Genomic DNA, 27165 nt, shown 5'->3' with positions numbered 1-27165 from the left:
TTACTGTAGGCTAGTTGGTGACTCAGACAGACTTTTGTGCAGATTAGGGTTTTGGCTGTGCCTGTTCCGACTGCGAACAGATGAAAACATTGTGTTGCAGCCCGGGATTTTACATTTGTGGAGCTGGCGGAGGTGCACAGTTTTGTAGTGAGCCCTGAAAGTTCCTTTATTACTATAAGTTTTTTGACATATATGACAAATTATTGGCAAACTGGAAGGTAAATTTGTAAAGCTCTGATGAGCTTTCTCAATTAAAGTACAGTCTTGGTAGAGTTCATCATTGGGCATTAGGCTGGGTCCTTCACAGCTTTCATCACTATCATCCAAGGGCATGGTGCATATTTCACTTCCTCCGTCAGAATCCCAAGAAGAATGAGCACTGCTCTCAGATTTAACGCTGGAAGTAGTGCTTAGATCCAGAACAGTTCCATCATTCAATGGATCGTATCCATAGCTCTCAGAGCAGGGTTCACTAATTTTGCTCACTGGAAAAACCAAGCTGCCTGTTCTGTTCATTCCTTTGAAGATTACAGAAGTATGTCCAACATGTTGTTTTAAAGAGACATCTTGACAAAACTCCTTAGCCATGTCTTTCAAGAGGTATGTTGCATTGAAATGGTTGTTGAATTCCAGTGTATCTTTAGTCAGAAGCTTATGATGAAGGTTTAGGTTTGAACTATGTCTAGAAGAACAAAGACAAGCTTAGCAAGAAAGTGTTTCACCTCACTTAACAGCTGTTTCATAATGATCATTAACAAAGAAAAATAAACAAATCAGTATTTCATAGCATTCATAAACTATAGACTTAGAGTTTCACCAACCGTCACACTGGGAATGCACACAGATGAATTAGAAATCGACTGGGTATCTGAACTGGCTTGCACTGGCATATATCAGAAATAACTCTACAGGAATCAGTGTTTCAGATTCTCTCCTCCATTGTTGAAGGGTCTCTGCTCCACTAGATCTAGTGCTGAGTCTAAAAGAGTTGGGGAACATACTCAGAATTTGTGTACTGAACTGAGATCAGAGAATGGACTGAGTGGGGGGAGAAACAAGATTCTTTCCCAATGAACATAGCAGGATAATATGATGATCTCAAGTACTGTAACCACTCATGTGCCAAGATGCAGCTGTACACATCAGTACAAAGCATTTCCTTGAGAGGAAAATACTTCAAGAATATAGCTTTTTGAGTAACTTGCAGTTTTCAAGTGGGCATCTCTGGATTTGGTTTAAAACCCACCAAAACTTACTGAAATTGCTGCTCCTCCTCCTCGACTAACAGAAAATCAGCTCACTATGAACTTCCAGCCTCTGGTTAAAAGATTCAGTTTATTGCAAGACAAGGAAAACGTTCGTTTTCCCCTTTGCCATCATGGTTTAATCCAAACCTGCAGTCACAGCACTCCATGTTAAAGTCTGGAAACTTCTACAAAATTGTTAGAAATAACTACTGTTTTACACGAAGTTTGTGAGCTGTCTTGTGAGCTGGCTTTTAAAAAAAAATAAAATCAAAAAATCAAAACCAACAACAAAAAACCACAAAACAAAAACCCAACCATCTTCCAAAAGCACTTATGTTAAAACTTAACAGCATATATTGTTGTGGGAAGGAATTTGTGGCATGCAAATGCAGATCTTACTGCTGGCCGTCTTTCCTGTGGCCCATATCACACTTAGAGAGGAGAGGAATTCACATCTGGGAAGATGCAGGCAGCAGATCAGAGTATGAAACCCGCCAGCAGCAGATGAATCTGTGCACCTCAGATGCAGCAGCCAGTCCTCAGAGACTGGTTTATCCTCTCTCTGGACTGCATCAGCTAGCTCCAGTACTCCTAGCAGACTACAAGCAGTCTAAACCTTGTGTCACTTTGAACTGCTATCCAGGCAGGCCTCCAGCAGCCAAAAGCTGCTGTAACACTGTTCCAGGAGGGTTACAAAACTTGCAACACTTGGTCACACTTTAGCAGGTTAGTTACCTATCACTTAGCAATTCAGATACATAACCAACGGTCAACAATAAAGCCTCATTTTTTGTTTCTCAGCCTATGTGCATAAATAGGCTGAAATAAAATTATTTACATCAAGAAAATACTGCAGCTAACAGGAAGATGAATCAAGCTCATGATGTAGTTTAGGACTTGGTATGTAATCTCACATAAAAGCACTACCAATGTGGATACACACCAGACAGTGTCAGTTTAGCTAGCACTACCTACTGTTAAGTTTGTACTGCCACACAGTAATCTTGTTTTTCTTATAGGCTTTCCCCTCTAGTCTGTTCAAAATCCTTGAGTAAAGCAAGGACAAGGGCAAGTGAGCATTTCCTGAATTGATCTCATAGCGGTCATTAAAGAACACTGTATAAAGTACACATGAACATACATATTAAACATAGAAGTCCACACATGCATCTACTGGAAAATGGTTGAATTCATATTCTTGTGGCGTTCCCTTTATATTCTAAAGTATTCTTTCAACTATTGCAGTCTTTATAGGTTATGGAATTTTCATGGCTTTATTTAATACCTCGTAGTCTAGTGGAAAGGAAATGTTTCTTTCAATGGATTTTCATTTCATGAATGTTCTGATAAGTTATCGTACCTGTTATACGAAGATACACAAAAAATCTTTGCAGGCTCCATTCCTCAAACACTCATTTTAATTTCAAATTAGGCTCCATTGTGATGATAAAATAAATACAATTTTGTTTATAATTTTCTTACCTGTCTCGACTTCTACGAGAAGGGAAAGCAGCATTACAGCCCTCAACTGTGCAAATATGCATTTCTTTGAGATGTACATTTTTAAAATGCATTTTTACACTGTAAGGGTTTTTAAAAGTCTTCTTACAGATGTCACAATGAAAGCGGCTTTCTTCCTTCTGAATCCCTAGTGCATGTTGGCTGACATGATCCATATCTTTAGAGTCTTCAAAACAAGGAATGGCAGCACCCCTGTTTGACAAAGTGCTGAAAAAGCCCCCGGTCAGCAAGTGGTGTTGCAATTCAGGGCAGTCATCTTTAGGAATCCTGCGCTTTGACTGCTCTTTAATATACATGGGGGGTTCAGTCATTGGTTTTATAACATCATTGTGGTGGTGTTTTGGATCTTCATATATAATCTCATGGGAAACTATTTTTAAAGGTTGGTTTTCTTCTGGTTTAACCTCTTTCTCACAGTGATGCAATTCATTCTCAGAGATATCCTTGATGTATTTGTTATTTGGCGCAAAGACAGATTCAAAATACTTTGGGCCCTCTACCCCAGAGACAGATTTCCATGAATTACCTGAATGGGGGTGCTTTTCCACCCTGTCGGTCACTCGCTTCTCTATCTTATGCTCACAGGTCTCAAGCTCTCCATCACTTACCACTTGCAGACGTATATCATCTTCAGAACTGGCAACATCACTACTTTCATTAGGCGTTTCAACAGCTTCTTTCTCTATCTTAATAGGCATACTTGATTTACGAGATTTCTTCTTGGGTAGCACGTCAAATGGCAATTCATTTGACACAAGCTGCTCTGGTATTGAGGAAGAAACAAGAGGCAGAGAAGGAAGAATACCTGGAGTATTAGCCAGCTCAGCTGGTGCGACTGGACTACGATAAAAAGGAAGAACAGGCTGTACTGTCTTCAGGTTTGGAAAGAGGACACCATTCTGTCCAATACTGGGAAATCCAGCCTGACCCTTTGAATCTGTGCAAGAGCTGGCATAGCTGGTAATAGTTCTGCTATCCGGAGTTAAAATTGTAAATTCTGTCCTTTTACTATCTCCAGGTCCAATGGTCAAACCATTTCTTAGATCTTTATCCCTGTTATTTCTATTCATTGGCATATGGAGTCTGGGGTTAGGATTTGCACTATGACGATTTCGACTACGCAAACTGCTAAACACCATATTGCAGCCCTCGATTGTGCATTTGTGCTTTATCTTCAGATGGACAGCATTGTAATGTATTTTCAAAGTACCTTTGTCATAAAACGTCTTTTCACATGCAGTGCAGAACACACGCCCTTTCCTTGGCCCAGCGCCATTTTTTTCGACAGATTTAATTTTGTTTTCTGGAGATAGGGCTGTCATTTCAAGCTTTGCTGCTGTATTATGTGAACTGGAATCACTTAAAAGGGCATCATCTTCTGTTTTAGTGGTGACATCTGGACCATTTATGCTCCTCTCATTTTCGACTTGAAATGATGCAGAACTAGAAGTTAAGAAGTTGCTTTCAGAAAACGGTATCTGAACATCTTGTTTAGTTTCATTGCAATGGTCTTGACCTTGCTCAATCAAATGTCTTTCTGGTGGTGAGCCTATCAAAGGTGGAGGCACTGGACTGAAAAACTGGAACGGCAGCATGAAAGCCATGTTATTTACAATATTTTCAAAGGGATGAATGTTGGTAGGACTCATTTTGTCCAAGGAAGCAGAAAAATTAGGACTGTGTTGATTGCAGCTCTCAATGAATGCTCTAATATCCAAATTGGCAGTTGTTGGTGGTATTATAATTGATTGCCCTTCTTTCTCTTGAATTGCCATTAACTCTACAATGGATTTAGTTTCTCCAAAACGAAGAAACTGCTGCAAAGTAGCCAGTTCTTCCTCAGTGGTCATTATGCTCCAGTGATCCAGCACTTTTCCTGAAGCATCCTAAAGCCAAAAACATTCAAATGAGTTGGACGTTAGTTAAAGTGAGTAACATCCACCTCACCCCCCAAATATCTAATTTTTTAAAGGACTGAATATTCTTCTCTAGTGAAATGATAAAATCATTCTGTTTAAGAGATTAATGCAATTTTGTGATACTTCCAAATTTTACTACATTAGTGGTATTATTTCTTTCAGCACTAACAGTAATTCTTTCCAATAAACTTATTTTTTCTACAAAAATTAAGACAAGCCATTTGAACAACAGTTAGTGTCATGTAAGTACAGACAGCAGTGATGGAGCAATCAGACCAAGATTTAGCTCCTCATTTAAGTCAAGTATTCTTTCATTGCAAGTTTAATAATCTTCCAAGCAACTAAGATCAGAGAACAAATGAACCTGTATTGATCCATTGCCAGTGTTCACAGAGCACAGCTGTAATTACACTAGAGTGTTGGAGTTCTTTCAAACTCTAGCTATGCCTAACTTTTCCCAATAACTACAATAAATATTTTATCACAGAACATGTATTTGATGGCCTACTGAGACTTTTCACAGTGCATGTAAGAGTTTCTAAGATGATGAAGAATGTACCATTATAAATTTTTCATGTGGTAGAGGTTCAAGGTAATTGATTCCATATTTTTAATCCTAACACTAAAAAGCAAGATTATCAAGACCATTAAATATTGATTCATGTCATAATGTAAGATCATAATGTTACTTTACATAAAAAGTAACTTCCACAGAAACAAGGACTAACATCAGTGTAAGCACATAGGGCCAAATTCATCCTTGATGTAGCAGCAGCAAGGTCAGTAGCACCATACCAGAAATTAATGTTGTTCCTGGTGCTTAAAATGATGGCAAGTTTATTCTGCTATATAGGAATAAAATCACTGTTTAAATAATGCTAGAGCAAATTCTGAAGCCTTTACTTTGATATATTCCCAGTATATTGTTTTTTCTTTCTATTTTGGCTTACCTTTGTTGATAGATTTGAGCAAAGTAGAACAATTTCAGTTAAGTTTGACTAAGAAGCAAGCAATGATAAAAAATGCACCCTTTCTTTTCTGGTGCTAAGCTTGTACACGTCTATTACGGCCTTTCAGAGGTACCACATTGTTAATGCATTGTGAACCACTGACAAAATTAAGCTTGAAAACATTATGAAATACTACTTAGCTATCATATTTATATTTAAAAAGGCCCTCTAAATACCTGTAGCACATATCCACGTATATAATCCTGTAGTGTCCAATCCAGAGCATGGAGAATCTGTATCACCTCTTCCTGCTTCAGAACACTGAAAAGCCGATCTAGCAGAATTTTAAGGCGCACAGGAATGGCTTGGGTTCCATACAACATGAGGCTACTGATGTCAAAGACAACATTGGATTGAACTATTTCTACCTGGCTCGATGGGTAGAGATTGGGAATCCTTAATTTGCTCAGAGCTGAAAATAAAATCACAGAATGTAAATGAACTTGAGTCACAAAGAGACAGATAAAATGGAATGTTACTAATGTCAGGAGGTAGAGGGGTGGGGGTGACACACAAAAAAGCATGCTGTAGTGAGAAGGATCCTGAAAGGTTTTTATACAGGTAGTGAAAAGAAAATCTTACCATGTGCTACCCATCCATGCCGGCATTGATCACATTGTCGCTGATTTATTTTCCCAGGTTTGAAACATTGACAACTACAGCTCACAAGAGTGCATCGGATAGCCTGGAAAGAAGAGAAAGCACGGCAGGTAGTACATAAAATGGTAGTGTGGTCTGTTTAGGAAATTACCCTCAACATGAATTTGGAGAAATACCCCCAAAATAAATCACCAGACTAGCACAGAAGGTTTTGGAAGCAAATGAAACTATATTTACAAGTAAACTAAAATCTAGAAACATGAAATGCAATGCATATTTACTATGTGTGTATATATATATACACACACATATTTACAATTTATAAACAACACAAAGTTCCCTCTGGACAAAGCCAGGGGCTACCAACAGCGCCCCCCTCCTTCCCCCATACAAGGGAAAAAGGAGAAGAGAAAGCCATTATTACAGTTTTCTGGTACTTAGCTACAACAAGGAATGCAGCCAAGGTCAGCAAAGCCAAGCAAAGACACCAGCTGGTAGCAACTAAAATGTAGAAGCAGGAAAGAGAGACAGAATAGTTTATGCAACTAACTTTATCCCAGTTAGCAAGCCGATGGAATTATTCAGAACTTATCATTATGCTCCTTTGACATCCAATGGTAATTTTATTTAGATTTCTACTACTTTCTTTGGAATTTTCCTAGGAGACTCTGTAACCTCTCTGGACAGACTGTTCCAGTGCTCTGGCACCGTCAAAGTGAAAAAGTTTCTCCTTAAGTTCACACAAAACCTCCTGTGTTCTAGCTTGTACCCATTACCCCCTTGTCCTATCTCTGGCCACCACGGAAGAGAGCCCAATTCCACGCTCATGACTTCCTACCTTCAGATATTTATATGCATTGATAAGATCCCCTCTCAGTTTGCTCTTTTCCAGGCTAAAAAGCCCCAGATCTCTCAGCCTCTTCTCATAAAAGAGATGCTCCAGTCCCCTAACTATCTTTGTTTATCTTTATCTTCATTGGACTCTGCAGTAGTTTCCTGGCCCTCTTGAACTGGGGAGCTCAGAAATGGACACAATGCTCCAGGTGTGGCCTCACCAGGGCAGAGCAGATGGGGAGATGAACCTGCTGCCCAGTCTTCTTAATGCACACCAGAATACCGTTGGCCTTCTCAAGCATCACCAAGAACATGCAGATTATACATACACAATACACCCATAAAATCCACAGAGAGGTATAACACCAGCATATACCTAGCAATGTGCATCAAAAGTAATCCAGACAAAACCTGAATTGTGCAAACTACCCCTGCCTTGAAGAGAATCGGTCCCCAGCTACAACACTAGAATATTATGGAAGCAAAATATTTAGTGGTATACATAGCATCCCTTCTGTGGGTTTATTTAGGCTGAAATACCTTGATAACAATAATTAAGTGCTCCTGTGGATTCATCTAAGCTATGATCTTCATGTAAGGAAGGTTTGAAAACTAAGGACTACAGATTAAAGTCCCAATGTCCTCAAGTTTTGCTGGAACTCCAAGCTGCAGTAGAGGAAGTTCTAGTGAGTAGTGCATTAGCACTGGATAGATGTTGTCCTTTACATGCAGCAGCATATACATAGAACATCTGCATCCTGTCAAAAATACAGGAGGTCACTAATAATTCTTGGTAACAAAGCTCACCTAGAAGTACTCCAGCTCCTCAAAGACTCCATCAGTCATATTTTATAGGGGCAATGCTTGAAAGATAATAGGCAAAACAGAGCACAGAGATAGCAATCAGTTGCACAGTTCAATTTGTGCATTACTTCACTCTCACCAATGTCATCTATAATGCAAATAAAATTAGTATTCAGATACTCCTAATCAACAGGACAATACAAACTTGCTTCCTGGAATATATGCATTCTTCTGTGTGTGCTCATCTGCTGCAAAAGGCAGGCAGACAACTTAGGGGTCCTAGTTAGATCTCCATAGGGATTGCTACAGAACAAAACATTTGAAAGATTCCATATTGCTTAGATCTGATACTGCGAATGGTTTCTGCATAAATGGAGTATTTATTAAGGCAGGGAAAGTGAAGAAATTGATGCACAGAAATTCTGCACTGGAATACACAGAGAGAGAGAGAGAGAGAGCCAGATTATGCAATTGTAACATGTCTGCATTTTTCTGCTCTTAAAACAGAATGTTTTAAAGTACAGAGAAACAAACATTAACTAAGGCAAAGTTATGCCCACTACTGGCTCCCACTCCTGCTCCTAGGGTCTTATGCAAAACAGGGACTTCCACTACTTATTAATATCTACAGAAAAGCAAGACAAGACTTGAAGAAAAAAGTATCTTTTCAAGGCAGGCAACCTCACATTGGCACATTTGGAAAACACTCAAAGAAACAAGCTTTTTTTTTTGGACAATCAGGCTAAGAAAGACACTGGAAATGTTTAAATTGAAAAGGACTTTAGAGAAAGATTATTTCAATGGGGTTTGCCATAGGCATTTTTTTAGGCTTGAAGAATTTGACCTACTTAGGGCAGAAGAGGAGGCTACATTTAACACCCTACTACAAACAAGCATGTGCCTGGTGCTTTACATGACTGGATTTGGGCTACATAGCTGGCTAACCAAGGAGTTAGCTAACATTCACATCTCCAAACTGCAGTTACTTGATGCTGAGATTTACCTTTATTTGAAGGATTGGAACAAGTGGCAACAGGGCTACTGAAATCTCTGAATCACTTTGCTTTTAATCTTTTAAAGGAGCCATTGCAAAATACTGAATTCTTGAGACAAGCTCTGTGCTTGCCATGAAGTCGTAAAATACACATCAATAACCTATGCAGTGTAAATTGCTTCACTTTAATGGAGGATGTATTTTCACTTAGATGCTAAAATACTTTGATGTAACAATAAGAAGACATACATTTCCTGTGGAAAGTTTGGAAAAAAGGGTGTAGTTTGCCACTGATTAATTTCTGTTGCAAGATACCAAATAATAACGCAGTTCAAGTCTTCTGATTCTGTGACTTGCACAGACTGAACCCCTTCCATAGGTAACTCTGCTAGGTTCAGTAAACTACAGAGCATTCCATGAATGCATCTTTTGCAGTCCCTCCAGACAAAATTACAAAAGAGAACTTCCTTTTTCCACAAGAAGTAACAGAAATATGCACAATGAAACAAATCTGTCATGATAATAACTTAATTGAGTTTTCAAACATTTTTCCATTCCTTTTTCTTTGGACATGTTCCATGAACCACTGACCTTTAAAATCATTTTTTCTTCTTAACTTGCATACTTAGACAAGAAAGATACACTGCACACATTTTTGCATTTCATAGTTCTGTGTAAGATCTTTCTTCTATGTGATACATATATTTATTTTGTCTTCCTGTATAGAGGTAGAAGACTGCACATGGAAAAAAAAAAAGGATATTTTGGTTTACATATATGAAAGTGGCTCTTCAAAGGGAGTAGAGTTCCTCTTCTATTCTAAATAAGGAACTGATCCCTTCTCAGGTCCACACATCACTGCTTTTGGTCACCAGTCTTAGATGTACTTCACTTGCAAACCCTCAAATCAGGGGTCTGTGGCTGACTTAAATTGCTTGTAAGTATGCCTAAGAAGTAACTAGTATGATTTTCAAGTTTGTAGCACATCCCTTCATCTGTGCTTGTCAGAGTGTGTCTCCTAAAACTGTCTTAGCAACATTTGAATTAATACAGTCACAGAGCACATAGAACATGGCAAAATTAACTTTTACAATACTCAGTCACAACTTTAAATTTTCATTTGTTGTTCAACTTGAGGCGCTTGTAAAAGGTGCACCTTGATTATCTCCCAAACTAACTTATATCAGAGTTTAATGAAGAGAAACTTAGCAAAATTTCATGTGATTAATACGCTTGTCTTTTGCCTGTTAATCCTACCATCCTTAATACGCCTATTCTAAGGTACCGTAATTATATCAAGTCTTTTAATGAGCTTTATTTTCCCAACAAGAGGAACAATTTCATCCTGCAGAACAAAGGAATAACTTTCTATATTACATACATGTAAAGCTTCAAAATCATAATTAAAGGATTGGAAATGTAGATGGAAATTAAAGTGGAAATTTTTTAAAGTGCAATCCTTTCATTCAAGTCTATTATTTAGCTTAACTTTCCAGAAACATAAGGCAGATATTTAAAAAAAAAAATAAATTAAAAAATCCTATGCTATCATCAAGGATCTTCTTATTACTTTCCCATCACTCTCTCACACACAAATGGATCCTTCCAAATCCATTATCAGCAATGCTTTCTGGAAAAATCTGATCATAGTTTTCTGTGGTTTTACCAGCATGACTGTGGGAATCTGAACATCAGATTTTTAATACAAATGATTGTTATAAGAGAGCAGATTAACTATTAAACTGGCCACTGAAAAACACCAAACTACTAATCACTGAAAAAGAAATCTTAACTTGTTGCCTGAATGTCATGACTGCTGACATCTTTTTTTGTCAGGTATTGATGTGGCTTCGATTATGCTTCAAAAGTTACTGAACATGTCTCTGCAATCGACTTGTAGCCTTCACAGTTAAAGAAAAGCACAAGCTAATGGGAGAAGTTCATTCTGATTCTGGGCATACAATCAGGCTTCATTTCATAAAGCAAGCTTGAGATCATCTGTGCTCTCCTGAAGCCTTTTGGGACCTATGCTCTCTTGCAAACATACTAACAGCAGGTTTGAAAAAAAAAAGAAAAAGCAGCAAGAGAAGGGCAATATAACTGTATCAAAGCTCATTCAGTGTTAAGTGGATTCTGGTTTGACAGCACTTTGGCTTGGGAAATAAATTAAAAAGTAAGTAAATATCGAAGACCCTGTCAGGACCAAGTTAGAGATCTCTGCTCATGCTAGAAAGCCATTCTGGCTCTCTGCATGCTGAGAGAGATGCAAGTGCAGACACCAGTAAAATGGAAAAGCAAGTCTCAGACTACCCTGGTAATATTTAGTGCCAGTAATTCACAGGTCAGCACCCTCATTTGTCTCTGGCATCTGAAAACACCCCTTGTCTTCTTTGCACAAAGCCACCCCTCACTCTAGAAATGTTGTTTTTTGTAATTTTTTTTTAAGCAACTACTATCACATGAAGAGCATGAGACAAAATGGTGTCACTGATGCTGTGTTACAAGAACACCTTCTGCAAGCTGGGAGTAGAAAATCCTATCAGTTTAAAGACAAGTCTGAGTAATAAATAGGAGTTACATGAAAGAGATGTGCAAGAGAAATCTTCATTAGATGAGATAAAACAGATGCCACTTTACATGTCCTTTATTGAGGGCTTCTAGCAACAAGTTATACCTCCCACAGCCATCTCACCTTCATTTCCCAGAAAAAGTAATCCCACTGAATATAGGTGAGCCTGGAAGGTATGTGCTCTCATGAGCACATATCCTAGAGGTAAGTAATGGGATGTGTCCCATTTCTGCGAAACAGACTTGCAGTGGCTCCACAGTAAGAACACTTGTGGAGGAAGAGGCAAGATTTATAATGGGCAAAGAAAATAAATTTGTAAAGTATTAGGATTCTTTTAAAGTCTGCCAATCAGCTAAAACATGAAAGCTTTCTTACTTCCCAGAGTACAGGTAACAATTTTCCTCTCACATTAGGAATAATTCACAGAAATTAAGCTCTCCTTTTTTGTCTGTAGAGATAAAATTAAACATAGGACATGTCTGGTTATTAGGAAGCATTTTCTTGCTTGCACCTTGTAAAATATTTGCAAAGGAAATAAAGGGATGGATAAATTTACCAAGTCTTAAAAGTACAATCCACAGCTAAATCAAAGGCCGAATCCAAATCTGTGTGCATCTTTCAGTAAGGAGAACAGTGGGCATGACTGCTAAGTTGTCTTCCTGGACAACCTCCTGTGATCCACTGGGTTTCTTGTGGTTGCAAAGTTTAAGTAAGTCTTCCTTTTTCATCACCCAGTTACACTTGACTACTTACGTATTTGAATCCTTTGAATTATGTCTGAAAGCAGAAACCAATTCAAAAAACCTATCTTAAGCATCTCTCTCAATGCCATACTTTTCCATACTGTACAAGCAAAGTTTTCCTTTGTCCATTTTTTGTCAGGCAACTGTTGCCACTTTCCCTAGGGATATATTCCACTGATAAATAATACACCTGTCAGTTTTGTCATGATTTAAAGCAATTTCTCAATTTACATATTGTCCACCTTATTTTCACTGTATCACAGCCCAGCTGTGCCTATCTGTATCACGCTAATAATATTTGGTTTTTTAATCTATCCCATATGTATTTGTATTCACTCTGTCCACTCAATAGTACATACTTAGCCCTTGTGTGTGTTTTTCCTAAACACAGACTTCAGGTTTTGATATTCTGCTAGCTCCCTGCAGTTTATGGGAATCAAAATATATTCCAGTACATTCCAAGGAGGCTCACCAAAGGTGTTGGGCTGCTCCAGATGGTGTAAGTAGTTGTTGAAGACACAGCCTAACAATTAAACCTAAACTGCATGTTGATATTCTATCTGCCACAGTTTAGACTAAGCATCTTATTACTCTATTGTTCCTTGAAAATCTCAACAAACTCTAAGTTTAGTAAGGCTATGAATTCCATCTGCCTGTAAAGAACATTAGGAGGGCCCCTGCAGCATTTTGAAGGAAAGGCTCTGGGCCATTTTCTTCTTCTTGACATGCTCACTTCAAAGAGGAAACAGGATGCCTGGAGGACGGACAGAATATGGAAACCCTTCGTTGACTGTAAGTATTGCTGAGAGGAAACATGGGGAATGGGGAAATGGAGGGACTCATGAAGCAATAGTGCTCTGAAATGCACTTACACACATATAGGTCTGACAGCAAGCTCATTTGATAGTTACTCTGCACAAACTAGACTAAGCCCATGCTACAAATTGCACATGTTCAATATTGTGGTGTTTTCTTCTGTCATGGGATTAAGATTCTCAGTTATGGTCAAAGCTGTACTGGCAAGCTACATACCATCAACAATATATACACACCACCTGCCTTTCACGACCTTAGCCCTTCAAACAAAGGAATTTCCATTCATGTACATTTATGCCTACTCAAGTACAGTTGGTTGTTGCAAGTTATGTTGTTCCTATACTAAAGTTTAACAACACTCAAGATTAAAATAAACTATTACATGAAATTATTAAAACATGGAAAAGGTCCTCATAAGATTTCTAACTCTATCTGACCAAATGCTGCACACACCATTTCCACACTCTGATCTCACAAAAGACGCGTCTTACAAAGTTACAGCTGCTGTTAATATAGTTATTTAATAAACATAGTAAGTAATAACAAACATCTTTCACGAGAAGCAAACAAGCCTTGTGTATCCAGAAAACTCTGCTCCTATCCATATTTTAGCTTTTTCAAAAAAGTAGAGAAGAGTTGCAGATGGATGTGACAGAGTAAACAGCACTGACCAAAGAACTCCAACCTTCTCCATTAACAGATGTGTTTAAAATGCTGGACCTAGATGATCTATTTTACAAACTACTTATTAGTAGAATAGTTTAGCAAAATTCCTGTCTCCTTCTTAAGAGACCAACTAGGAGAGAGATGAGAAAGACAGAGATGGGCCACAACTTGCCTCTTACAGTGCCACTAGAACACAAAGTTACACCCACAACTCAGTTCCTAAATCCACAACAGCTCAATAATGGGGCTGGTTTTCATACACACTGACCAGGTACGCTCCTACCAAGCTCAGGAGGTGCAAGAAGCTTGGAAAAACCCAGACAAAAAGCTTTTGTTTTAGAGGCCAAATGTGGATATAGGAGTTGAACTTAACTATTGTGCTAAAAACTTTGGCTGGTGCTGATACCACTCAACTCCCACTTATCCCTTCTCTGTGGGGAAATTACGTTATGATTTTTACTCCTAAAAGAACACAAAGGCCACAAGTTGAATACATTTTCTAGATAAGACCACAGAATACATCCCATTAATTATCTGGATCCTCATGTATATATTCATATTGTTTATTTGGGGTCAGATACCAAAACCTGACCTCCCTTTAAACAGCCACAGCCTGAGAATACACAGAGCGTTTATAACCCAGATCCCGCAGCAAGCTGCATTACCCCTTTACATTCTCTCCCTCAGTGGGGCTGAATAAAGCCAATTTGACAAAATCTCTCTTGTGGGTGCAGCTGAGCACCTGGAACTGAAAATGTTTAATTGTCGTGCAATAATTGACTAAAACATCCTCAAAACCAGCCAAAAGGTGAGAGGAAAGGAAGTGAAAATGCTCAGTTAAGATGGAATTGATATAAGGTAATACATTCACATGATGGCACCACCTCAAACCAACCATGCTCATGGACTTAAAAGGCATTTTTAACTGGCTACTGAATTATGGACCATGAGTTCACATGTCACCACTTTGGTAAAAAGGTTTCCTAACTGAGAACAGTCCTGAGAGCAGAACAGAGCTGAGGTAAGGGCCTAAACTAAATAGAGTCTCACAAGTCTACAGCTAGTTTGGGCTCATTGGCAGCATTGTGGCTAACAGCGAGGAGGTCTGGGCAGTCTCGGGCAACATAGCTGGGTGAGGAAGCAGGAGCTGTTTCTGAGAAAGGCAGCACGCTACAAGGCCAGACTTTAATCACAGCATAACTTGTGGGATGATAATCACTCCTCATGCATGTCACTTACCCTAAAGGGCCCCTTAGGGCAACTCTTGCTAATGGCACTGTCAAAATAATTATATAGAGAAAAGAATGTGTGTGCGTGTGTGTGTGTGAGAGAGAGAGAGAGAGTGAGTGAGTGAGAGCACACACACTCAGATTGCTACTCTTTAAACAAAAAGCACTGGACAGTAAAACTCAATTTTGCTGTTCAGGAACGTGCTTGTGGATACATTGGCTTATGCTGCAATTAATCTCACTTGTTAACAACAGGTGTGTGCTGACAGACGGCTCGGTCAAACTTGGAATGTATTTAGATCCTCTTTTACCATTTGGTTTGGAAAAGAAAACAAGAAATACAAATTGAAGAATGAAAAAAGTCACAGTATTATTATATTTCAGTTGTCAGTTACTTTTGATTCTGAAACAGACTACAGGGCTACAGTTTTCATGGCATACCTACTCTAGCCTGCATAGGTCAGAAACATTTTGCTGAGTATTAAGCAGTGTCCAACACAAGATATTGAAGTAACTTCCCTTTCTAATAAACTTACAGGGGGAAAAAACATTCTTATCAGTAATTTAAAAAATGAGCAACAGATTGTTGCATATTGATGGGAAAACTGCTCAGGCTTTATGGGTAAAGATAAATTGCTGGACAAAAATGGTGTGAAATTTGGTGTGCGCTATTTACCTAGCACACAAATTGTGCACCACAAATTTTTCCTGTAGGGACATGCTACGCACACCATGTTAAATGCTGAAACTACAAACCTATCCATGAACTGGAGTGTAAATATTTAACTCCAAGCTTTACATCAGTGAGAAATGTGTTACAAACAAGTATCAGAGAAATGAAGAACAGCAATACAAATCACCTGCAAAGTTCTTTAAAATATGTCTTTAACTCTTTACCTAGTTTATGAAATCTTACATCTGTGCAATCTGGGTGCATTCACACTTCAAAGACAACCCTACTTTTTTAGCTCCTTATACCACTGCTTAAGTCTCAAAGCCATAAAATATGCACGCTACACTTTTTTTTTCCTGTTACAGAACGAAGACATAAAGAATATAAGAAAAATAAGAGCCTTCTGAAATACTTAGCATTACACAATTCCATAAATTTTAGACCAAATCAGTACTTGACATATACATGATACTATCTATCTATGGTGCTACAGTTATGCAATATTTTACGCAACAGTGTAGCTCCATTGGCAATTTCACAATTTAAAACTTAGCATTCCTTTTTATTGAACACAGGTGAGGAAATTTTTAACTGGCTTTCGGGCATCAGCTACATCCAAATGTAGAAATACCCATTTCTTACTGAAAATCAGCTGCATTTTACATTTGGAGTGGAGTTTTTAGAAAGCGATTAGCAACAAAATAATATGAAATAAAAACTGAGAAGAAAGGCGATGACACTTGCTGTAAAACCTCTACTGTAGCATCCACTAAGAAAAAACCTGCTGGCTGCCCAGCACATGGGAAGTGTGAGAGTTCCTGCACCACTGAAACCAGGAAGGGCAGTAGATGACCCAGAGGGCCAAAACAATAGTTTTTCTTCCCTGCAGTTGGTGGATGTTTTGCTGAAATAACGAATTCAAGATCCGTATCTAATTTTTAGCTCAAATCTGCCAAATCTGTACTAAATGCCAAATCATAGAAGAATTGCCTTTACACCATGTATATGTAGTAAAAACTGTAATCTAAAATAAAAGGAGAACATTTCTGTTCCTATCAGAGGTGTAGTTAATATCAGAATAAAGACTTACTGAAAACAAAATAAATCGCTCGCTTGTTTGATTGGAAATGGAATGACACGCTCCATGTTGTATGAACAGAATTTTTAACAATATCATGAACAGGCATGGAAGCTGGAAGTCAAGACATTTGGTATCAAAAGGCCAAACCTTGTTGCAGCTTAAGTTGGCAGAATTTCCTCTTGCCTATAGTAGAGCCCATGAAGAGGCTTAACATTTGCAATATTTTTTCCTGTTTCTGTAATGATTTAACTCCCCTGTAGGTTTGGATATGTTTGCAGATAACTTTACTTCTAGGGTCCCAAATAGGCTGTAGATGAATTGGTAGTGCAAAGAATAAATAGAACAATTACTTAAAAAAAAAATCAGTCATGCAAAAAATCCATATATTACCTTTAACAAAAATGTATTTTCCATAACATTACTTTTTACATGTTTACCTACTGTTAAATCAAAATGAGATTAAACCGCAAACTACTGAAAATTCTAGAGTTTGATTCAAAGAGAAATACTGAATATAAAGAAAACCTATTAGCCTTATACACATAGTGGTAAAAAGGTCTAATGGAATATACATGATATGTTCTTTGCAAGCCCTTATTTTTCCCTTATTTTTTTCCCTTTTCTGGAAAAGAAGCAATTAGAAAGTTATTTTTCAGTGTATATTGTTCCAATCACCAGAACAAAGAAACCCAGCTCACACTGTTGTTAGTAGTTAAAAATAATGCTAGTCCTACTTCACACCATGACCTGGAGTGAGGCTCCCCACCTCCCACTCCTCCAGCACTGAGAGCTGAGCCACAATTTCAGTGTTTTAAAACCCAGAGTACAGAAACAGACTAACGTACCGCTTGCATATTTTTCAGCAAACTGCAGTATACAGAACTCTATTTTCCAAAAAGAGGTTAAAAATAGAAGCATATGATCTTTTCCCACCTAGAATTGTATCCTTACAATTAAAGACTATTAGCTGGCATCCCTTTTAACCGTCAAACTCAGACAGTGGCAGTTCTATAGCCACAAAGAGAAGCAGTAAATGAGAAGAACATGTTACTACACTGCATTTGAGAAAGTTTGGCTCCAAGCTATGCACTGATTAATATCAGATCTCCTTCTTTACTTGCCTCTTGACAATCTTGTCACATCTGGCTGACAAATCCTTACAAGCTTATCCAAACCAAGGCAGCCCAGATCATGCTTCGGGAGTAGCTTGAAGGAAGCGGCAACACCAGCCATGCACTGATGTGCCATCATGAAACTAATGAAGCTGACTTCACTTGCAGACTGCAAGAACGCGAAGAAACACAACATGCCTCAAGGTTTTGCAACATAACGCAGAGTTAGCTCACCAAAAGATAAGACAAACAATCAGCTCCTGAGGTTCAAGAAGCCAAGTAGTTACATGAATTACAAAAATTTGTACAGAAATCGCTTGAACAACAAGCTCAGCTAAATGAGCACAATAAACTCCAACTTCAGATCAGATGTGAAAATTGACTGCTAAATGCCTTTCAAACAATGGCTTGTTTTAAATTAAAACAAAACTAGTTTATTTCATTTTCTCTTTCCTACATTCCCAAAGTATCAAAATTTTGCCTGGCTCACAGATTATTCAAATTGAAAAAACATTAAGGAAAAAAGAAAAAAGAAAAAGAAAAAAAAAAAAAGAAAAAAAAAAAAAGAGAGAAAAGAAAAAGGGGAAAAAATAGTGCCACTTTTAATCCATAAGATTTTACAGAAGGATAAACCACAGCCTGTGTATATCAGTAGCCCTCCCCTGGGTTAGTGATCTGCCCTCTCCTCATTTTTAAACCAAGGATTTGTTACCAGAAGTATTTGGCCAATTAATAAACCAGAAAGTAAAATGCTGTATCTTAAACACATCTAACAAAACCTCATTATGTATGAGCTGACAATTAAACCATGTTTATTTTTCTATGTGATGAAATAAAAATTTAAAAAAAAAAAATCACAATAAATTAAATAAGCCTCTTGTGTTCTGATGCATTTAACCTCTTAATGAGCACAATGTATTTTAAAAAACAGACACCCCCCCTACACACACCCCATGTACATACACACTCATTCTCCTCTCCGCCCCCCCCCCCAAAATACAAACAGGCTGATCCTAAGAAAATAATTACTGGCCTTATTTTCTGGATGCTAAATAGTCAACAATAAATCCTGTATAAAGGGCATACATTAGACTCCACTTTAGTAATAATTTCTAAAGAACTTCGTCGTGAAATTACATTGTCTGCTCTCCAGTGCATTTATACGTCACGATAATGATAATGTATCTGCTTAAAGCACTTGACTCAGAACACATCTGAGTCACAAATCACAGATTTTATTGCTATTAACGTATATTGAGGACCTGTACAATTAAACATTGTCAAGTATTTATGATTTACATGCTACTACTTCAATTGGAAAACAATTACACAAGTGATGGCTCTGCTTATTATTATCAGCCTGCAATTCTGCATTAGTTACTGTAGAACAGAAAAGTCATGCAGTTGTTTATACTGCGCAGCAGAAAGAAAATCAGGATTTTTTTACATAAACTAGTTTTCTGCTTTCACAGTATCTTTTCCTAATTAAGACATGGAGAGTACAGCTCCCTCCCTACAGCTCTCATCTCCATTGTTCATTACTCAAAACAACACCATTGCAAGATTTTTTATATCTCCACAGTGCATAATCACAAGTAAAAGTTGCACAGTAAAAATACACATTCATACAGAACTGCAAAGAACTTTCCTTACCTCAGACATTCTTACTGTGCTTATGTTTCCAGAGCTATAAAACAGTTTCCCATTCCCTCAGTGAGTTGTACAAAGAAGTACTGGAAACACTCCTGCCTGTACAAGTACTAAGGCAGAACCATCACACGCCTCTTTACTCTTGTCTGACTCTGAGCACCTCAAGGTCTGATGTATGCTCAGGCTGTGCACAGGGGAGTGAAATAAGATCCTCCCCCTTGGTGTTCTCCAGACCTACAGTACGAAGTTGTGTCTGCCTCTCACCTCTGCAGCCAGCTCTCACCTCGCTGCCCCGGAGTGGTGTGCTCCAGCGTGCTCCTCCAGTCGCAGGGCAGTCCCCTCACAGCTGGCTTGAAGAGGGCATGACACTCATCTTTCACAGAGATTTGATCAAAAGGAGTCACGGAGGCTTGAGGCGCTCCTAATGCAGTGCGAGGAGATTCTACCTCTGCTCTGGCAGCCTAAGTAATGCATTAAATCAATGCAGCTGACCCAAGGCCTATTACAGTTTTTTTTTTTTCTCTTTTTTTTTTTCTCCCCTTCTCAGAGTGTACAACTATCTGCAAATAAGCTATGAGGTTCTTATGATTAAAATTACTTATTTTTAGTGCCAGAGTGTTGTTTTTCAAATTGCAGCTGCTGTGTTTTTTCTTTTTCTTTTCAAACATTTGCAGGTCTCAAAGGTTCACTGAGTGGGCTGTGTATTTTTAAAAGTTAAAACACTTCTCCCTATCAACTTACTTTTGAGTTAGGGCAGAATTTTATTTCTTTTTATGAAGTTGAAGCTTCCTATTAAGAGAAATTCAGGTCATAAAGACAGAAAAAGAATTTCCAGTAATTGGGGCAAAATCTGGTTTGAGTTATTCAGGTGTTGGGTTGCATTCACGAGTTAGAGCAGGATTTTTGTCATAGCCTTTTCTCACCTATTTAAAGAAAGAAAACAAAACACTAAACAAAACACTTCTCCCCTCCTCTCTGCTTTTGCCTTCTGTAGGTAATTTCCTGGTACTCTCCTAACCAAGTAATACATTGTACTATGCCCTCAGATAGACATGAGCAAGTCACACTGAACTCAGTGGGAATCCTTGTAGGAACATAGCACAGCAGTATTTGACCAGATGAATACCTGTCAGCCCATAGGAAAGGCAGCAGGAAATAAGATGGCTGTAGGGAGAAGAGAGCTAAGGTACTGTTATTGTGGGTTAATTTGTTGTTTTCTTCTAATCCTATTTACTATTTGCTAGATACATGCACAATGCTTATGGAGACAGCCTAATTTACATTTGACTAAATACTGCTGTACAGTTAATGTTAACTCCACAGCAGTAGCTGGAACCAGGCCAGGATAAAGCCATAGAGCATGACATGAAGCATATACTATTCCTAAATCTCTAGGTTTCTCCACCCTATAGCTTAGTTCTTCCACTGAGCTACTGAATGACACTGAAAAACAAAGAGGGGTATTTAGCTTCATGGTATAGTCTACCAAAACACCTGAAGTGTGGGAAGAATAAACCATAAATGGCAGCTTGGTCCTTCCCCAGCACAGCTCTGCATGGAGGCTCCAGTGCCACCTCTGCCCCCTGCAACATGCTGGGGTACTTCTCTCTCATGTACACAGGACAGTTACACACAGATTATCAATGCAGTCATAAATTGAAGATGTTATGCCATTTGAGGTGATTCTTAACAGCATATTCTAAAGCACATGTTCTCTGAGGAAGACAAAACCTAACTGCTTCTCTCATGATGACAACTCAAAGCCAATGGCACACCTCGCTACAAAAATCTTATTTCCTTCTTAATGAAATAAGCAGTGATGTAACTAAAAAGGACTCTACCCCATTGAAAATTCTGCAACAAGAGGGAGAGGAGTGGCTTAAGATTACATAAACTGCCAGAAGCTCTGAACTGACTTCAAAATGATAAGTGACTAAAACTTAGATGTTTGGAGAGCTGCTCTACCCTCTAGCCAGTTCTCAGGAAAAACCCATTTACTAGCTATCTGCCATTTGCTTGGAGGATGATAATTCTTATGAAATGGGCTAACTATCCATAGAAAACTATTTAAGACCAATTTACTTATTTCTTAATTAATTATCTACTAACAGTCCTTCATTTTAAGCATTATTTTCATTATTCAAGCTTTTTCTATAAATATTTTATGGGAACCTATTCATGCCTTGCTCTTCTTGAACTATTCACTATTACTGATCAGTAATTTTTCAGAATTCTACTATCTGTGCACCTTTTAGGAAAATTCCATCTCTGGCAGAATGTCACATGTGCAAGGCACAGTTTTTATTCGCTGGTCAACTTTCAAAGAAATACTGACACACTAACAACATTTACAGCTGATTAATAGTTCAAGCTCACTTCTACAGAACAGTTATCAAGATGACTCTTGAAGAATGACCAAAATGGAGACCAGAGGGTGACTCCTACAAATCTCCTTTCAATTCTGATTTCTATCTCCTTGCTTGCTTCTGAAATTTGAAAATCATTTTTTATTTTTTAAAATCTGAGTTGTAAGCTCCTTGAGGAAACTATGGCATCTTACTGTGTTCTCATGGACAGTGCTGAGAGCAAAGGAATGAGGTCCCCAGGTCTGAACTCCATGTAAATCGTAATGTAAGTACCTAGAATCAGTGTAACAACACAGCACAAGGAAAGCTGCTTTCTCCTCCCACCTGCCCCAGCCTGTTTCTTCTTCTTCTCCATGTCTCAGCCTGTGTGTTCACAGTAGCATGAACAGGTACATAGGGCATATTGTAAGTGCTAAAACTCAACTAAACACAAAAGCATCTGAAGTTTTGAGAAAAGCTCCAACGTATGGAACTGACTGCAAACAAAAAGCTGCCACTGTAAGCTGGTTTTATTATGGAGAATGCTTAAAAATGGGTATTAATTCTAGGGAATCACTACAACTGCAACAGTGTGACACAGCAATACATTCCCCCAGGAGAAGATTTCTCTAAACATTTTAAATTTCAACCATGACATGAATTTGAAAAAAAAAATGTCTAAAAATTAAAAACACCTAATTGAGCACTGACAAAATGTTAGGTTTGGTCTTTGCTGAGGTGTTCTCTAGGCAAATGTGCACGTAACTTCCCCAACCTCACACTGCCTGCTTCACACTTCTACCAGAGTTAGCTGCAAAACAGCATTAACCTTCATGTCCTGCCTGCTTGGCCTGAATTCCAAACACATAATACACCATGTCCCTCTTACTTAAGTCAGTACTGGCAAAGATCTTAACGCTAATTTAATGTACTGCTCACTTATCACCTTGGAGAGATGAGTAGATTAAACATTTCACCCCTCTGAAGATGCATGAAGTAATGGTCAGCCCCACAGCACCATGGATGGGCACAGTCACCTTTCATGGAGAAAAGCCAACCAGAGTAGGAATTGCTGTGCAGGACTGATGAGACACAGGATTTTGAAGAAGTAGGAGGGGAAAGCAGAAATGTACCTTGAAAGCGAAAACTGAGGTCCTGCCAGCAAGACATAAACACAGTTGTGGGTTTCAAACAAGTTGCAAGCCCAGTGGTTTTCAAAATTTAACGAACTGTTACAACTTAAAATGAAAATAACTTTAAACTTCATGTGCTGCAGCATACATTTTGAGCACTAGTCAAATGATAAATAGGCTCTTGTTCAGTATTTCCAGGCAGGCTGGTTTTGTAAGGTGGCCCAACCAGATAATACTGAGCTATAAAGTGCCCCAAACACCAGGAACAATTTAACGATAGCGCAAAGCTCGATCCCTGTTTTGCTATTTACATCCCATTTAGTGCAACTGGATGGAAAGGATGCAATGGAAATAATAAGTTTACTTAATACTCCCTGCATTGGCACTGCTGCTTCACCACAATTATTCATCTGGCTCTTCACTGCATTACTTCTGTAGCTCAGACTAACAGGGAAATGAGAACTGGCCACTACAAAACACTAATATTTAAAGTAGTGTGTATGGCAGATCCAGAAATACATTATCAACACCAGATCGTCCCTGTGACCTAGTGCCTCTTCACTGAAACAGTCATTGGGATCAAGAAACTCTGCAATTAACAATTATGAAAAGACCTGCCTGAATGTTAAGTTCCTTTTTGCCATTTATTAAATACTGCTTTATGCCACAATGTATTTGCCTTTGAAAAACTTGATTCTGTATAAGTCTGCCACCTAACAGTCTGATTTCTTTAAGTTACATCCTTATTCAAGCTCTATTTCTCAGCAGGAATAATATCATATTTATATACCACAACTTAATTGCACATTGCACGGAAAAAGCTTTTTTAATTTACTGGTTCAAAAGCTGTTGTTTTAAAATATGAAACAGAAAAAACCAAAGTGCTTGGTTTGACTTCTCTGCGCTAATCACTAAATTTGTTCATGTCATATCACATTAATCTCTTTGCTAACTGAGGTGGTCCTGTTGATGATCCTCCTACCAAAGCATTGCCCTGCTTACAATGATTTCTGTAATTGTGTATTCTCCAATTTTCATTCTTTGCTTAAATATTTTTGGAGATTTATTAGGATCACCACAAGGGATATGCTGCCCTACTTGACTTTCCAATTGTGCTGAAGTACTTCAAATATCACTCGATTCCACTCTTTGGCTTTCTAGCATTTGTTTCCTCCCTTTAATGCTGTTTTACACTGAGCAAGAGACACACAACTTTTTGCATATACTTGATGACAAACAGAAATATATAATTTTCTCTCTAGTTTTTCTCTATCAATAAACTTAACATACAACCCATAATAAATGCCACAATGGTGAGTTCACCAGTTTTGTGGTAACAGGACCTTTCTGTTGCAGGCATACAATTTCATTCCAGGACCTGACAGCATTTACAGAAACTCATGCTCTACTCTGCATTTTTCAACAGTTTTATCTGATTTTTAGGTAGGTTTATTAGAACTTGAGAGCCTTACAAATTCAGAGTCTTAATGGGTCCAAAACATCTATCTTCTCTGCATTCAGCATTCCTTCTGTACTCTCTCTGCCCTCCTCAGCTTTTTAATAAACACTATGTGGAGCCTGGAGCATCCAGTTAAACTATTATCCCTTTGCAAACTCATTGGCTTTTGCAATTGTTTGTTTCCCACCTTTTTGCCAGTTTATAATGTTAAATATATTACCTTCCACCTTCATGCTTAGTAGCTTTCTATACCTGTATTTCAGTATGTACAACCAAAGAGTAGAAGAAAATATTTTGTAAAGCAGATCAACCTCCACAAAATTCAAATTTCAAGGCGAAGAGGGCTTCACAATCCTAAGCTGTATTTTCTACCTAAAGATTGCAAATATGCCAAAAAAGCACCAAGTCTGAAGCTGACTAACCCCTTAGAAATGTATTTACTCAAAGACACAGATGTAGAAACATTTTACATATATGTGCAGTGAACAGCAACATTGGAAGATCTGTCATAAAACCATCACCACACATTGCTATCAAAAGGAAGCATGTCTACAGCCATGTGCCTGAATCTGAAGTTTCAGACATACACTAAAGGACCTTTATCGCCCAATATACTATATATATATATATATATATATATAAAATAAAATACTCTACTCCAATATAGAGGAACAAAACTGGCTTATCCCTTGGTTTTGTTCCCCACCTTTCTAATTTTTTTTTTAATTTTAATTAAATCAATGGCAAAAGACTGCATCATTTTGTTGTACGTATGAGATTCCTACCCAACTAGAGATACCCCTCTAAAAACTGAGATGAGAATGCTGCAGCAAGGACAAGGTGTCTAAGTGGTCGGTCTAGTTTGGGGCGGACTCACAAGACAGTGTCAGCAGAGACTATGAACATGCAAAACTTTGGACTAAATGAGAAAGATGTTGTCAAGTGAAATGCAAGTTTCAAATCTAATAACCAAACAATAATGGGAGCTGAAGATTTTTGCTGTCAAGGATTGAAGTGGCAGCTGTATTGGCTACGCATTTCCCTTTCTGCACGATTCTACCACCCACCCTCTCATCTGTGAGGGTGGGTCCTGTGAGGAGTTTAAGACATTTAATTGCTACTTCTGTTATTAAGGAATCTACTTTGTTAAACTGCAGCTCCTAACAATAAGTCTTCAAGCAAATCGGTTTTGATACTGATGTTTCTCAGAGGTACAGCATTTAATCCTCAAATTACAACACAAGTTTTAACAGGCACATTCTATCTGTCACCAAGATTTAGTAATTAACAACAAACCTTAACCCTCTTCCTAACACTGATGGTTTATCAAAAGAATACCAGTAATTTCAGTTAAGGTATCCTGATGAACCCTGCAGAAATACAATGGGGAGACAGACGTATTTATGCTATCTGATTGAAAGGGCAGAGACAGAATTCCAGAGACATTGTATTGTCATAAGAGGAGTACTCAGGAACCACGTTTGTGCCCTCGGGCCAAAGGGTGTGATGTTGGGCCAGAGGTGTGTCAAAGTCAGAACAAAATACCTGCCATAAAACTGGTAGCCACTCGTATTTACATGGTTAAAGAAGAAGAGTCCCCAGTATGATACCTTAAACAGTAATGCTGTTTTCCCAAAGACATTTCAGTTTTACCAATACAGGAGACACTTCACCTACACTATGAAGTTTTGTATTCAATTTTCACAGCCTACAGCACTCTTTCCTTTTGGTTCTGTTTTTTGTTGTTGTTGTTTGTTTGCTTGTTTTGTTTTTGCTTGTTTTTTTTTGGGGGGGGGGGGAGGATGATTCAGGGATTTTCTGGGATTTTGTTTGTTTGTGGTTGGTTTTGTTTGTTTGTTTGTTTTTCTGTCTTCTTGTTCTTTAATACCAGGTGGTGGATTTCAACCATTTTAACTAACTATGGCATAGAATAACTAATGAGTAATATAGTAGTAATAACCATGGTGGAGATTTTGCTTTGTTTCATTGGAGTGTTAGAGCGTTAGATGACTAGGACAGGTCTCAGTGGCAGACTGACAAAAGATTAATTTTTCCCTACCTACAAGTGTTGTCAAATTTTAATCATAAACATCACACAGGTTACAGGATTTCTCCCCACCCCTCCCCAGCCCCACCTCCTACCCCCAACATATAAAAAGCAAACATTCTATATTTTGTAATGAATTTTTGGATGAAGGATTATCTTAAAAAAACACTACAGTTCATCTGAAGCTTTTTTCCAAGTTGAAAAGCTACAATTTAGATTGAATTTGCCTAAAGTACTGTTACTATTAGGAGAATCAATGTTCATTATGGAGGCACACTTGCCAGCTCTCACTCTGATGAAGTCTTTTCCTACAACTTTATGCTTCAGCCAAGACTTTTATTCTTAATCTTTTCCTGTCTACATTCTCTTCTTATCGATTGAGAGGAAAAAATTTAAATTCTTATTTTACAGTGACACTCCAAGGAACCTTCCTTGAAAGGGTCACTCATCCACCACTCAGTTTAAAACCAACTCTTACTAACTTATTCCAGATATGTGCCTGCTCTTTTTATGGCTAAAATACGCATTGAACTTTTGAAGTTTACCCAGGAGTGAAAGCAGAAGGTATAGCAATGTCCTGGAGTAGCATCTGGCTACTCCCTTCTACCGGGATAGCACATCGATACCAGGATGGTTTGCAGTGAGCTGTTTTTAATGGACAGCTCCCAGGTGACACCAGACACTGCTGCTGCAGCAGCCGCAATATCATACAT

The 27165-nt window shown here is 38.2% G+C and overlaps 1 protein-coding gene across 1 annotated transcript; it reads right to left on the bottom strand.

The window, feature by feature from the left end:
* Positions 1-27165, bottom strand: BNC1 (basonuclin 1). The gene is made up of 5 exons (XM_054169220.1): positions 27079-27165; positions 19752-19929; positions 5874-6109; positions 2730-4654; positions 1-682 (listed from the first exon to the last, which is right to left on the bottom strand). Exons 1-5 carry the CDS (start codon positions 27163-27165, stop codon positions 1-3), a joined length of 3108 nt encoding a protein of 1035 aa, XP_054025195.1.

This window comes from Dryobates pubescens, chromosome 17, assembly GCF_014839835.1.
Source record: "Dryobates pubescens isolate bDryPub1 chromosome 17, bDryPub1.pri, whole genome shotgun sequence".
NCBI classification, from domain to species: domain Eukaryota; kingdom Metazoa; phylum Chordata; class Aves; order Piciformes; family Picidae; genus Dryobates; species Dryobates pubescens.
Note: the sequence above shows the minus strand (reverse complement) of the source record. Positions and strands in the feature narration are given on the sequence as shown.